The sequence below is a fragment of the Penicillium chrysogenum genome (assembly GCF_028827035.1).
Source record: "Penicillium chrysogenum strain IBT 35668 chromosome Unknown utg000004l_segment0_segment0, whole genome shotgun sequence".
Taxonomy (NCBI): domain Eukaryota; kingdom Fungi; phylum Ascomycota; class Eurotiomycetes; order Eurotiales; family Aspergillaceae; genus Penicillium; species Penicillium chrysogenum.
In genome coordinates this window covers 4,707,920-4,720,963 of record NW_026622752.1, presented here as the reverse complement: position 1 = coordinate 4,720,963, position 13,044 = coordinate 4,707,920, and the positions used below count along the sequence as shown (strand labels likewise).

Here is a 13,044-nt window from a genome sequence, read left to right as displayed (position 1 = left end):
AGTTCCGATCTAGTCCCTCAGAGCTTCAGTGTAGTTCCAAGTCCAACAAAGTGAATGAACGCCAATTACTCCTCGACTTTCTCAGGTTGCTGTTCCTGGAGTCCACGGTCGGTACTTATATCAGAGAGGAAGGAAGCTGATACTCGTTAGTACAAATAAAGATCGTTGATAGTTTGGGTATAACAAAGACCTACTGTGATCTACCTCCTGTGAAGACCGACGCTCTGTGCTCTTGTGCACACCTTCCAAGGCATGTTGGTGTGCAAGCTCCGCGCACGTTTCACGGCCAGACCTGTTATATTTGAATTTGTCAGTTACGGGATACTTGGGCGAACTTCGAAGTAGTCTAAACGCACGGGGCGACCTCTCTGTCTACCATGAGATCCTCATATTTGGCATCGGATTGGTTCTTCTGTTGGTTCTCCATTTCTCCAAGAGAGCTGCGGCGCTTTTCGTAATTGGGATCTAGGGGGTTTTGATCTCTGTCGGTTTTGACCATGTTCGAGTGTGTAGATTGTGTAGACTATAGTGGTGGCAAATGCAGGGTTGATAGTGTGGGAGTATCGAGAAGCGAATTTGTTTGGAAATATGTTGGAAACTGAGCGAAAATAAACTATTTATCTTATGTTACATGCGGGGAGTCTTCGATGTCATAAGTTGGGCGTGGCAAACTTATGATATAAACACTTCTGGCGAACCTATCAGATCCATTTTGATCCTGGGATTTGAACAATGAACGTCGGCCATCCTAGCTATTGACCATGAAGAAACAAAAAAGGGGGAAAAGGGGTTTAACTGTTGTGGTACTCACCTGAAGCCGAATTGCTCGTTACACGAGGCGAAGTAGTTTATATGGCCAACTATGTATGAGGTCAAGTGCTCGTCAATGGGCCGCAAGATGGCAAAATTAGTAAGTATTCTGATCTTTTCCACTGTGATTTGCATTGTGGAATGAAACAATAAGTGGAGGAGGGATGTAAAAATATAGATATATGATCCTCATCGTCCATCCTAGATATCTATTGTTGGCTTATCCTCGAGCCGGAACCATTACGGGAAAACCCCAAGGCTTCTAGATATCGATGGGATGTAACAGCATTGATTTTCCAAGTATGTGACAAGTCAGCACCATCTCTTAAGAATAAAGGTCTTTTCTCTCTCATTCTTTCACAAAGCAACGCTTCAGCGATGGCCTGCTCGCAACACACGATGTCATTCTTCGTAAATGCCTTCCGAAGCCGAGATGACAGGTTAGTTGCCATGGAGCATAGATCTCGCGGGGAATTTGGAAGATGGCAAATACTATAAGACAACAAAATTGAGTTCAGTTCCTGACTTTCCAGTATCGCGAATGCCCATTGGCATGATCATTTGAGTAGAGCCAGACAGTAATTGACGGACGCCACAACGATGCCGGCCTGCTGCTAACTGGGAAATTCATCGTGGCTTGAGTCGAATGAAGATTTTATCTAACCCAGTATTAGTCCCGAGGTCCGCCTGATCAATGTTAGTTGTCCCTTCGTTGAGTGTATATACATGCAGGCAGGGAAGTAATTGCCTAAATAAGAAAACATACTAGTATCTATTAGGCAATGGAATGCGATCGGAATCGACCCACAACAAAATAGTTAGGAATCAGAGCTCGCATCCGAATTCAAAAGATTCCGTTTCTGCACCGGCTTTGATCATTGGAACGTCCCTACGGAAAATTGACTCCGGAGGTTCGTGAATAACCCATGTGCGGCTGAAGCGGCTTATTAATAAATAGGGTTATGATTATACAGAACCTTGGATAGTCGATTTGAATAATAGGTTAGAAGGTGACCACGGCTATGAGAGAGGACAAAGACTGAACAAGACAAGACTACTCCAGTCACCTGAAGAGTCATTCCTTTTACTAAAATGCTCCGATTAAAGTAAATTAAGCCATTCTCTTGGCTTCATAAGGTGATCCTTCGGACCCCACTACGTCTTGGCTTCTTGGTACAGACTAGGTACAATATAGAACGATTAGCTATCCGATATTGAAGCTGAAAGATCGTAAGACGCGGAACGATAATGATAGCCCGAGCAACAGATCGTTTTCTAGACCAGTTCGAGGTGTATCGGGCAGGTAGACCGAACATAATCCGCCTCGGGATGAATCCTGTAGGGACAAAGTCAATGTGGGGTGCAGCAGCAGATCGTTTAGCTAATTCCTTCATCTAAGCATATCAACAGAAGAGCCGGTCAGATCAACGCCATTAACCAACCACGTTGTGTCAATTCAAATTGATCCTGGGGCATATTGTCACTAGTCCAAATGCGGCTATTGTCTGGAGAACCGGGCTTCTGGTGGGGAGAGGATCACTCAGTTCGGATCATCGGATCCTCAGTCGAGATGGCGCGCACAGGTTTTTTTTGGGACAGCTCGGATGCATTTAAATGAAGTTGAATTCTCTGTTTTCTGAAGGGCTGAGGCTGAGGAAATCCGATTTTGCTGCTAACGACTACGATCCATATCGACCTTTTGAGGGGAAAAATTACATCATATCTTCGAGTTCGGCTCACTTTCGATCCCCGCGCGGAACAGGGGGACAACAAGAATTTGCGAACCAAGACCAGCCCTGAAGAATTTCGTTGAGTCGCGTGGGATCGGAATGGTGTTTGCACGTGGTGATATCTCCGGCCATGATGATGAGAGAATTACCTTAGGTAAATTAGAACACCACCAGCAACTCAGACCCAGAATATCGACTAACAGCAGCACAGATCATCAAGACCCCAACAAAGATGTTACAATCGTGTCCTGGGATGGTCCGCGCGATCCCGCAAATCCATACAACTGGTCTCTGTGCGAGAAATGGCTTCTCACAGCTCTTGCCGTGTTCGCCACTTTCATGACCATGATCAACGGCACAATCATCACAGTAGCCCACGATCCCATGAATGAACGCTTCAACATTTCAGACGCCAATTTTCCTCACTCCTACTGGCCCGTCACATCGTGGGCCCTTGGAGGTGCTTGTTTTTCCCTCCTGGTCCTTCCCCTTATGGAGGACTTTGGTGTGCGATGGGTGTTCCTGGGCACGTACGTGACCTTCATCTGTTTTGTCGTGCCGCAGGCTGTGGCACAGAATTTCTACACGTTAGTAATAACGAGATTCTTCGCTGGAGGATGCGTCTCCATTCTTGCCAATACCTCTGGCACGGTGATTGGGAATGTTTGGGACACGGAGCGAAGTCGCAACGTCCCTGTCAGTCTTTACATCCTTGCCTACCTAGTGGGTAGTAGCATTGGACCCGTTATTGGAGCTGCTATCTACCACGCCCTCACGTGGAGGTGGATTGGCTATATCCAGCTCATTTGGTATGGTGTTTTCTTCCCTCTGTACTTCTTCTTGTTCAAGGAGTGTCGTGGAATTGCAATACTAGGGCGGCGGGCTAAGGCTCTGCGACGTGAAGGCAAGAATGCCTATACCCAGCATGAAATCGACACGCAAGGCCAGTCGATCTTGAGCATCGTGGGCCACAGCGCGAGCAGGCCTCTTTTCCTATTCTTCACCGAGTCTGTGGTGTTTGTATCGACGCTATGGTCCGCCTTTACCGTCGGTACGTTGTATCTGTTCACTCAATCCGTTGAGCAGGTATTCGAAGAGCTGTATGGCTGGACACCAGCACAAGCTGGATATGTCCAATCAGCGGTCGTGATCGGTGAGCTTTTAGGATGGGTGTGCACCTTGTTCTCAGGAAAGCTCTACTTCGACTCGGCATCCCGCAATAAGGAAATCCCCGGTACGCCTATTCCCGAGGCTCGGCTGTATCTCGCCATTGTGGGCGGTGTATTCGGGATTTCCAGTGGTATGTTCACATACGCCTGGACATCGTATCCGGACTTTCCGTGGATCGCACCGGCCGTTGGTCTCGCTATGGTAGGGGCCGGTAGTGTCATTGTCGTGACGGGAATTTCAGACTATGTGGTCGATGCATACAGCAAATACGCGGGCAGTTGTATGGGTATCATTGCTACTGGCGAGAACACCCTGGCGGCGTTTCTGCCTCTAGCTACTATGAGCATGTATACTCATCTTGGGCTCCAATGGGCTAGTACAGTACTGGCCTTTATTGCGTTAGCTCTGTCTTTTGCGCCAATATTGGTGCTTATATGGGGTAGAGAAATCCGTGCACGGAGTCCGTTCATGAAGGAAGCTATGGTGGAAAAGAGGAGGAAGAGTATCGACTCTGTCTAACGGATTTTGCTCTGTACATAAAGGTATTTGAAGGACACATCCCACATATCAACAGACTTATGAGTATGTTTGCTATCTTCGCTGAATATTTTATTTTGTCCAGATTCAGCCTTCTCCATGACTCATGCGGACAAGTAAAGCAAGGCCATCCGCAACTCCGAGGAGTTATTTAGGCGAAAGACTTGATCATGGTTAAAAGGCACTTTGATATGTTTCAGTCTGTTCCAGCCTAGGCAAACCTTAAACTATAGACGACATTCCCACCTGTGAAACCCCTGCATAAGCAAGAACACATGGAGTGAATTCAAGACTATGAATGCCAAGAGACGAGTGGATCTAATTGTAAGCAAAACATCAATATGGTTTGAATCAGGGGCAATTTTTCATCGAACTCGAGAAACGTCGGAGATATTCCAGATTGCGGTATAGATCGAGGAGGCGACGCTAGCCCGAAATGAAGTTCCCCCTTAACCTCCACATGTCTCCTTCCACGTTCGTCCAAGGGTCCTTGAGGCAAGTGGTAATTGTGGATTGACATTGTTTTGTTGAGGTCAACTATAGACTGACCAGACAGAAGAAAATGGAGGGAAAAGAAAAAAAAGAGAAAAAAAGGGGAAAAAAGACCCATCGCCAAAAAACACTACACCAACAAAACACCACTATCGCAACCTACGATTCAGTGACCGGACCACAGATAATAGCCGAATTACTCCATTAGTCTTGCTCCTCCAACGACAGGGGGATAAACGGGCCGCCTCCCTTCATCCTGCTTCCTGTATAGGTCGTCGACCAACATATCTTTCCGCATGAGGCTCCTTGCATGAGGAGAGGAATAACGTCCCCACGTTTTTCTGAATTGTCGGATTTCTAGATCGTTTCAGGACGGACGATCAAACAACTTGATTCCCGGTGCCCTGTGCGATGGTCTGACTACTCCGTTCTCCGTAGTACTCAGAATAGCATCCGAGGACGGCATTTGAACAAGCTGGGTGTGAATACCGACGGCTTCTGCTTTCCTGGGGCCATGAAATCCTAGTCAGAGTTGAAACCTGCAGCCAAAGTTTATATTCATGAGGATGTGATAAAGATTCATGGATATCGTGGATCTGGACATATGTCTGCGGAGTACATATCTTGACCTCGATCTGGTAGGACTCCGATGGGTTAGACACCAGCAATCGTTGTACACGGTGACCTTGGTTCTCTTCCTATGCTCTTATTTTACTCTTTGGTTCGATGATCGCTAGGCAATTGTTGATGGGGCGGTCGATAATGGTTTGGTGGTTCTAGGACGATCTAGTCAGATCCAACCGGACGTTATTTTTTCCTTTCGAGGATGAGACATTCTGACACATAGATCCATTTATGCGGTGATCTGATAATGATCTCCGTGGATGGAAATAGCATGATTGAACTCTATACTCCGTATATGATCGTGTTTTCTTCGGACATATGGGTGTGCAACCATCTCGGACCCGTACCTATCCCGATCTCATTGAAATTTCTGACAACCATACACGAGTCAGAGTAGTCTACCGAGTCCACCTGCTGTGGGGTGCTATCCCAGCTTGGAATCTGCCTTGTTTCCCATCCTATGGCTCGCCCTATAGGAAGGCTCCGGTACCTGTCTGTCCATGTGGTCTGGACCGTTGCTCATCTTATTTATGATATGGCTGGCTGGGGGAAATGTGGACCAGATACAGAGTACAGGTAAAGAGTGAAGGTACACAAATACATGTCTATTTGATTTTGCATAGTAAAAAGCACTGTGCTCTGTACAAGGAGGGTTGAGCGAATGTACAATCGATAGGTAGTAATCAAGATACTACGTCGTACGGAGTACAAGGTACTTTTTCCCATTAGACGAGTCTCATTGGGCTAAAAGAGATAAGTCCGAAATACCGCAGGGACGATCCCCCCAATGCCACCGTTTATATACCAGGTGCACTAGAGGTCGGAGAAAAAGGGGAAAATTCGGGAGGTTTCAATGCATGTAAGCGCCCACACCAAATCTGAAACGACAGGGCGGGTGCTTCAGGTCGCAGCGCCAGTTTGATGAGCCTTGGCGGTCTCCACCTCTTTTTCCCGTTGGACTCACACGACTTTTCTGTCTAGAAGGATCTCTAAATATGGCAAGTGATATGTTTATCAATTGTTTATGCAGCCTGGTCACTATGAAGATTGGGCCAATCATCAATTTTGTGAATACTAAACAAAACATTGTACAGAATTAAGACAGGGGGGTTATATTCCCTTTGTTGACAAGAAGTCTTATTCAGATATCAGAAACTATAAGAGAAACAAACTATTGTGTGTTAAATTGATACACTTCTTTTATATGTATCATCAACAAAAGATAAGTGAAGTATAAAAAAGGTAAATGTACCTGAACCGTTTGGATAAACATGTTTTCTTGTTCCGCCCTGTAAATGACCGATAGATACCATGTAAATAACAGGCAATACCAGATTAATAACATAAATAACACAACCCACCACCATTAACAGCGGATAATAAGTCCTCCGTCCGATATGACTAAGAATAACCCAAAATAACATACTAGTTTCTGACCGGTCAGACGTCCCTAGGCGCTTTCCCCCATTCCCAGCTTCGATTATTATTAGACTTGTACTTCTTCCCCCCCTTCTTCTTCCTTCACCCTATCCTCGAGCTTCCTCTTCACTTTCGTTTCTTTCTTCCGCTGCGCGCGAAAATTCCCAGAGGCTTACCGGCTGGTCCAGTTTCATTCTCTGACAATCTCTCTTTCTTTCTCTTTGTCTACGAGGCTGGTTCCTCTGTTTCCTTACCCTTTTCGCGCGTGTGATCTAGAACTTCTCCCGATCGGATATCATCTTGACTGGTTGGCGACGTTGATCCTCGCACTTCCGATCCTGTTGAACCATTCAGCTGGTGAGTTTGGTCCGAGGTCTTGCAGCTATGTCTCAGAGTCAGAGTCGCAGAGGGTTTCTTTTGATTGGACTCAAATCGCCTCTTTGTTTGCGCATGCGTTATCAGGCGGTCTTTTCCTCAATGCTAATTATTTGTAAAGTGCGCTTCTCACAGAAAGAAAATAAAAATGTATCCTCAACCAGGTGGTCAAATCCCTATGGCACCACCCCAAAAGCCTGAAACCTTTATGCTCTCCACCGAAGCACAGCGAAGCCTACCTCACGACGCGCAAGTTGCTCTTCAGCAAGTGGATAATCGTATGTCTTTGGGTTTTTACTCCCGCATCAAAGCAGTGTATTGACATGGGGCCAGTGAAATATTTCCTTCTGTCAGCTCCCGTTGACTGGCAACCGGATCAACTCATTCGACGCTTTTTGCTCCCCACAGGCGACTATGTCTCTTGTGTTTACTGGTTCGTCCCACCCTGGAGCGTGATGTCTCGAGAAGCTGACTGATCCGGTCTCAATAGGAGCGGTCTTTTCCACATCTCCGGTACCGATATTGTCCGATGCCTCGCATTTCGATTCCAAGCCTTTGGACGTCCGGTGAAGAACTCGAAAAAGTTTGAGGAGGGCATTTTCTCGGATCTACGAAATCTCAAGGCCGGCGTAGACGCGGTCCTGGAGGATCCAAAGAGCCCGTTCCTGGACTTCTTGTACAAAAACAACTGTATTCGGACCCAGAAGAAGCAAAAGGTGTTTTACTGGTACGGTGTGCCGCACGACCGGCTATTCCTCGATGCACTAGAACGGGACTTGAAGCGCGAGAAAATGAACCAGGAGGCCACCACGGTCGCAGTCAGCGAACCGGCCCTGTCCTTTGAATTCGACTCGTCCCAGTCTTTGTACGAGCAATTGACCAAGTCACAACAAGTGAATCTGAACTCCTTCGCTGCCCACGCAAGTACGACATATGGCCAGCCCAACTCCCCCGTGGTTCGGACCGTTGACGCAATGCCTCCTCCGCAGATGGCTCCCCCAGCGATTCCCCTGCTCCAGGACGACTCGGGGAATCAGATGTACAGCCAGCCACAGATGCCCCTTTCGAACAATCTAGTCCAGAGCATCATTAAGCGCGAGCAGGACTACGGCCACATCCAGTACGATCGTCACGGAATGCCGATTTCCCGCCCCCATCAGCGCCATTCTTCCATGCCGACCTTCTACGAATACTCGCCTGCGCCATCATTTGTATCCTCGCAATATGAGGATTACAGCAATCGCGGCCTGTCCTTCGAACCAGTCACCCCGCCGCAGCATTCCGTCGGACTCGGAGGAGAACCAGCTTACATCGCCAACGAAGACACTGGACTTTACACCGCGATTCCAGATATCTCAAGTGGACCCGCCTATCATCCTATGATGCAGCTGCCTCCTTCGAATCTGTCTAGTGCTCACTATCAGCCTGCGCCCCGGTCTTTCTCGGCAAACCCGTATCCTGTCATCGAGGGATCCCCAACATACAAGCAGCGCAGACGTAGGTCATCTATCCCGCCCAGCACCGGTGCTGCTGCATCCGGCAGCGCTGCTCACGCCCAATCAACAACTCCAGGTCCTCAGTCAGTCTCGTACGCTGCTCACAGACCAAGTGACCTGCGGCGTTCAGTTTCTAGCTCAGTCGCTCCAGTTGCAGAGGGGGATGAAGCTGCCCAGGAAATCGCTCGCACTTACCCAAGTGCGATGCTGCCACAAAAGGATCTTCTTCACGAAATGTCCCGTCATGGCACGCCGCTGCAGAGCATAGACCAGAGCACCGCACAACATCCAGGCTCAATGGCAAACCAAACCAATGATCTGACATCTCTGCCAAGCAGTGGTGCCATCGAGACTGCGGTTCAAAAAACTACTGGTCGGTCCGAGCGTTCGGCGCCTGGTCCTACTCGGAGAGCCAGGAGTGCAACCATGATGGAGTTGGGCCCGTATCCCACCAAGGCCCATTCTTGCCCCATCCCGTCATGCGGTAGAACCTTCAAGAGATTAGAGCATCTCAAAAGGTAAGCTTACTCCTATTTTTGACTCACGCGGGTGGGGCTATTCTGCACCGTGCGCCGTGAAACCGTTTCAATAGCCGCCGACTAACCCCTTTTTCTAGACACGTGAGAACGCACACACAAGAGCGTCCGTACCCCTGCCCTTACTGCAGCAAAGCTTTCTCGAGGTCCGATAATCTTGCACAGTGAGTTCCTATTGTTCTCATTCTTTTACGGCGTTCACTAATGTTTGCTAGACATCGTCGGATCCATGAAGCGCAGCAGGATGGTCAGGCAATTGCCCCAACTGACGAAGATCTGGATAATGACACACACGAATTCGGTTCCCCCAGGGAAGATATGTCCCCGCCGGAGCCCGCTCACACAATGATTAGCATGCCCAATATGACGTCGATGGCAGCTCCTTTGAGCATGCCGTCCGCCCTGACCGGCATGCCGACTTCACACATGATCGCCCCGCAACTCCTCCAGCAACACATGTGAGAACGCTACAGAGCATGGTGTGTCTATGCAAAACAGTAGATTGCCGGGGATGTTCCGAGCAAGTGTTTCAATTCTCCTTTCTCTTCGGGTCTTCCGGGCGCATACAGGCGTCTTTTGTTTCAGGCTTTAGTTATATCGCCTCTTGTTTAATCGCACATGGTCTAATACTGGCCTTGCACATACCGCGATATTCGTGTATAGTTCCCGTGTTATGTCTTTGCTTGTCTTTGACATTGTATCCATTTGTCTTTTGATTTCGTTCGGTTTCTTTTGGTTTTCGCGATGTGCGATGGTTACAGGAAACATCGTGTATTATTGCTGTCGGCTGCCCTGCACGTGAATTGGGTTGCGCTGGCAGACATTCATTTCATGCTGGCTGGCGGGCACGGGCATCAGAGAGGTTCGACTATCTCTCGATGGGAAATGAGTTGGGAAGGGAAAGATTCGGGTTGGCTTCTTGGATCGTCAGGCATTGTCCATGGAGACCGGCTGGGAATGGTAAGGTTATTTTGTACGCCTCGAATCACACTATATAGACAGACGTTGTGTAACGACTTTGAATTGGAATGTGAAAAAACACTTGAAAATTTTACAACTACCATTATTGCCGTGTGCACTTGCTCGAATGCATCTACGGTGGTAATGATGTGAGTAAAGGCGGTTACGGTCTATAAATGGTTCATCACGTGTTGCTGACGTCGATCACCTCTGCAGCCCTTCATGATAGACATATCAACCAGATTGCCCATCTGACACACCCTGCTTTGACCAGGAGGCTATATCCTGTCGAGTTTTATCTTTGTTCAGCTACACCTGGCCGGTAAACGATGTGTGGCTGCCAACACCCAGCACAACTCCATATTTCTCACGATATCTAATTCCCCACACTCCAATAACCCACAGTAGTCCAGACTACCTACCACCAACACGGGGGTTGTAAAGTCAACCAAAAGAAAATTCGCAGTCGACAACTACACTCAAAAAAGAAAAAGCAAATCCCAGCTCAGCTGAACCCTGCGCCACAGTCAGCAGTTGGAAATAATAGCAGCCCCAACCACATCCAAACACGCATCCCCGTGTTCTTCGAGTTAATACTGGTTGGTACCAATTCAAAACATCGACATCCCGACTCTTTAATTCTCCGATGAGAGACTTGGATTGCAAGCCTGCCCTTAATCCTATCGACGAGAACTCGCCTCTCATGGTTGCTACTCGCCGTGCAGCCCGGCACGGTGCCGGTGCCGATGAGTCGTCTAAGAGTGCGCTGTACATGTTTCTTTTGACTGTGTCTATTGGTGGGTGAGTAGCTTCGAATACCGTGGTTTGGTTTTATTTGTTTAATGCTATTGTGACTTACATACTGGGCATCTATTGACATTGGGCTCCTTTGACAGACTTCAGATTGTTTGGTCTGTCGAACTTGGTAATGGATCGGTAAGTAACTATAGGTCGTGACTCGCAGAAGATGCTTCGATTTTGATTTGCATTGCTTCTTTCGCCCTGAAGTCGCAACATTAGGTGAAACAACATACTAACTCCGGTACAGCCATACCTTCTATCCCTTGGGATGAGCAAGTCGCTTCTTGCCTTTGTTTGGATAGCCAGTCCCTTGACGGGTGCGCTGGTGCAACCATACATCGGCATCCGAAGCGATAACTGCCGACTCGCGTGGGGTAAGAGGAAACCGTTCATGGTCGTTGGAGGCGCAGCAACCGTCGTCTCATTGCTAGCTCTGGCATGGGTGAAAGAGATTGTGGGAGGGTTTCTATCTATATTCGGCGTCGAACCAACTTCTGCAGGGACCAAAGTCGTTATTATTATCATGGCAACGATCTTCATGTATTGCCTTGATTTCGCCATCAACACAGGTGCGCCTTCCGGTCGGTATCTTCACGTTTATACTTGCCTGGCTAATTACCATCTTATAGTGCAAGCTGCGATCAGAGCGTTTATTGTTGACAACTGCCCCACCCACCAGCAGGAGCTGGCCAACGCCTGGGCTAGCCGGATGGTCGGCGTTGGCAACATCTTGGGGTATATCTTTGGCTACATGGACCTGCCGAAGGCTGTCCCTTTCTTGGGAAATACACAGTTCAAGGTCCTGTGCGTACTCGCCTCGGCTTTCCTGGGCGCAACCCTTGCCTTCAGTTGCATCTACATCAAAGAGCGGGATCCCCGAGGAGACGAGCCTGTGACCGACAAGTTGGGCGTGGTCTCCTTTTTCAAACAAGTCATCAAGTCGATTCGGAGCTTGCCAACGCAGATTTCCCGCGTCTGTCAGGTGCAGATCGCAGCGTGGGTGGGCTGGTTCCCATTCCTGTACTACTCCACGACTTATGTCGGGCAGTTGTATGTCAATCCCGTTTTCGCAGATAACCCCCATCTCTCCGAGGGTGAGGTCGATAAGGCCTGGGAAGCCGCTACTCGTGTTGGAACGTTAGCCCTTCTCATCTATGCTATCATCTCCTTCCTTGCCAACATCTTGCTTCCTCTTTTCGTGGTCCCCTTGTATGGACCGGCGCCAAAGACTGTCTCGCAACGGGATTCTCTAGAGGGCAGTTTAGATGACGATGCAGAACCCGCTGCAAGGAGAGTGTCGTTTTCAAGTATGCCGACGGGCACTGCATCCGAGCCTCTGCTCGACGCGGTCCCACTCGAGCAGGAGGCTGAAGGGAAACCGACTTGGCTTTCGCGCCTGCGCATCCCGGGCTTGACTCTCCCGCGAGTCTGGCTCATCTCCCACCTCCTCTTTGCAGCGTGCATGTTCAGTACTTTCTTCATCTACTCTCACCAAGCTGGGTCGGCGTTTGTGGGCCTTGTCGGTATCTCCTGGGCTGTAGCGCTGTGGGCTCCCTTCGCTCTGATCTCGGCGGAGGTAGCTAGGATTGATCCCTCAAGACGAAATAGCCACCATACAGGTCAGAGCACCTGTACCGAACATGAGAGTGAGGCTCAAGACGAGGGTCCTGGTGATCATGGCAGCGTTGGTGGCAGTGATGTTGAGCATGGACACCCGAAGGATTATCGTGAGGGCGGGGATGTTGCACAGGCAGGTATTATTCTTGGGCTGCATAATATGGCTGTTTCCCTACCCCAGATTCTGTCTAGTCTTGTTTGTAGTGCTATTTTCAAAGTGTCTCAGAAGCAAAGAGGGGAGCCGTGGGATGATAGTGTGGGATGGGTGCTACGGTTTGGTGGATGTGCTGCGTTAGTGGCTGCATGGTTGACTAGAAGGGTTTCGGATGGGTCAAGGTAAACTTGGATACATGAGGGTCCTACAAAACATTCATTGGATTATTGTATATGTATGTATTTCCAAAGCAAAGATTAACCCCAGCTTTGTCTAACTATAAATAAAACAAAGGGATTCTGCAGGGGATAGTACGGAGTATG

The 13,044-nt window shown here is 48.5% G+C and overlaps 4 protein-coding genes across 4 annotated transcripts; 3 read left to right on the top strand and 1 right to left on the bottom strand.

Annotated features, from left to right (window-relative positions):
• Positions 1–65: 65 nt before the first annotated feature.
• Positions 66–499, bottom strand: N7489_007748 (uncharacterized protein; the record flags this gene model as incomplete). Its single annotated transcript, XM_056713498.1, has 3 exons — positions 66–136; positions 195–292; positions 357–499. 3 exons carry the CDS (start codon positions 497–499, stop codon positions 66–68), a joined length of 312 nt encoding a protein of 103 aa, XP_056567213.1.
• A 2,140-nt stretch (positions 500–2,639) lies between these two features.
• On the top strand, positions 2,640–4,229 carry N7489_007747 (uncharacterized protein; the record flags this gene model as incomplete). The annotated part of the gene is made up of 2 exons (XM_056713497.1): positions 2,640–2,694; positions 2,752–4,229. The coding sequence occupies 2 exons, from the start codon at positions 2,640–2,642 to the stop codon at positions 4,227–4,229; spliced, it is 1,533 nt and encodes a 510-aa protein (XP_056567212.1).
• Positions 4,230–7,305: 3,076 nt separating this feature from the next.
• Positions 7,306–9,651, top strand: steA (sexual development transcription factor SteA; the record flags this gene model as incomplete). Its single annotated transcript, XM_056713496.1, has 5 exons — positions 7,306–7,435; positions 7,491–7,590; positions 7,648–9,171; positions 9,270–9,353; positions 9,405–9,651. The coding sequence occupies 5 exons, from the start codon at positions 7,306–7,308 to the stop codon at positions 9,649–9,651; spliced, it is 2,085 nt and encodes a 694-aa protein (XP_056567211.1).
• Positions 9,652–10,795: 1,144 nt separating this feature from the next.
• Positions 10,796–12,907, top strand: N7489_007745 (putative sucrose transporter; the record flags this gene model as incomplete). Its single annotated transcript, XM_056713495.1, has 4 exons — positions 10,796–10,950; positions 11,046–11,085; positions 11,198–11,519; positions 11,580–12,907. The coding sequence occupies 4 exons, from the start codon at positions 10,796–10,798 to the stop codon at positions 12,905–12,907; spliced, it is 1,845 nt and encodes a 614-aa protein (XP_056567210.1).
• Positions 12,908–13,044: the final 137 nt, after the last annotated feature.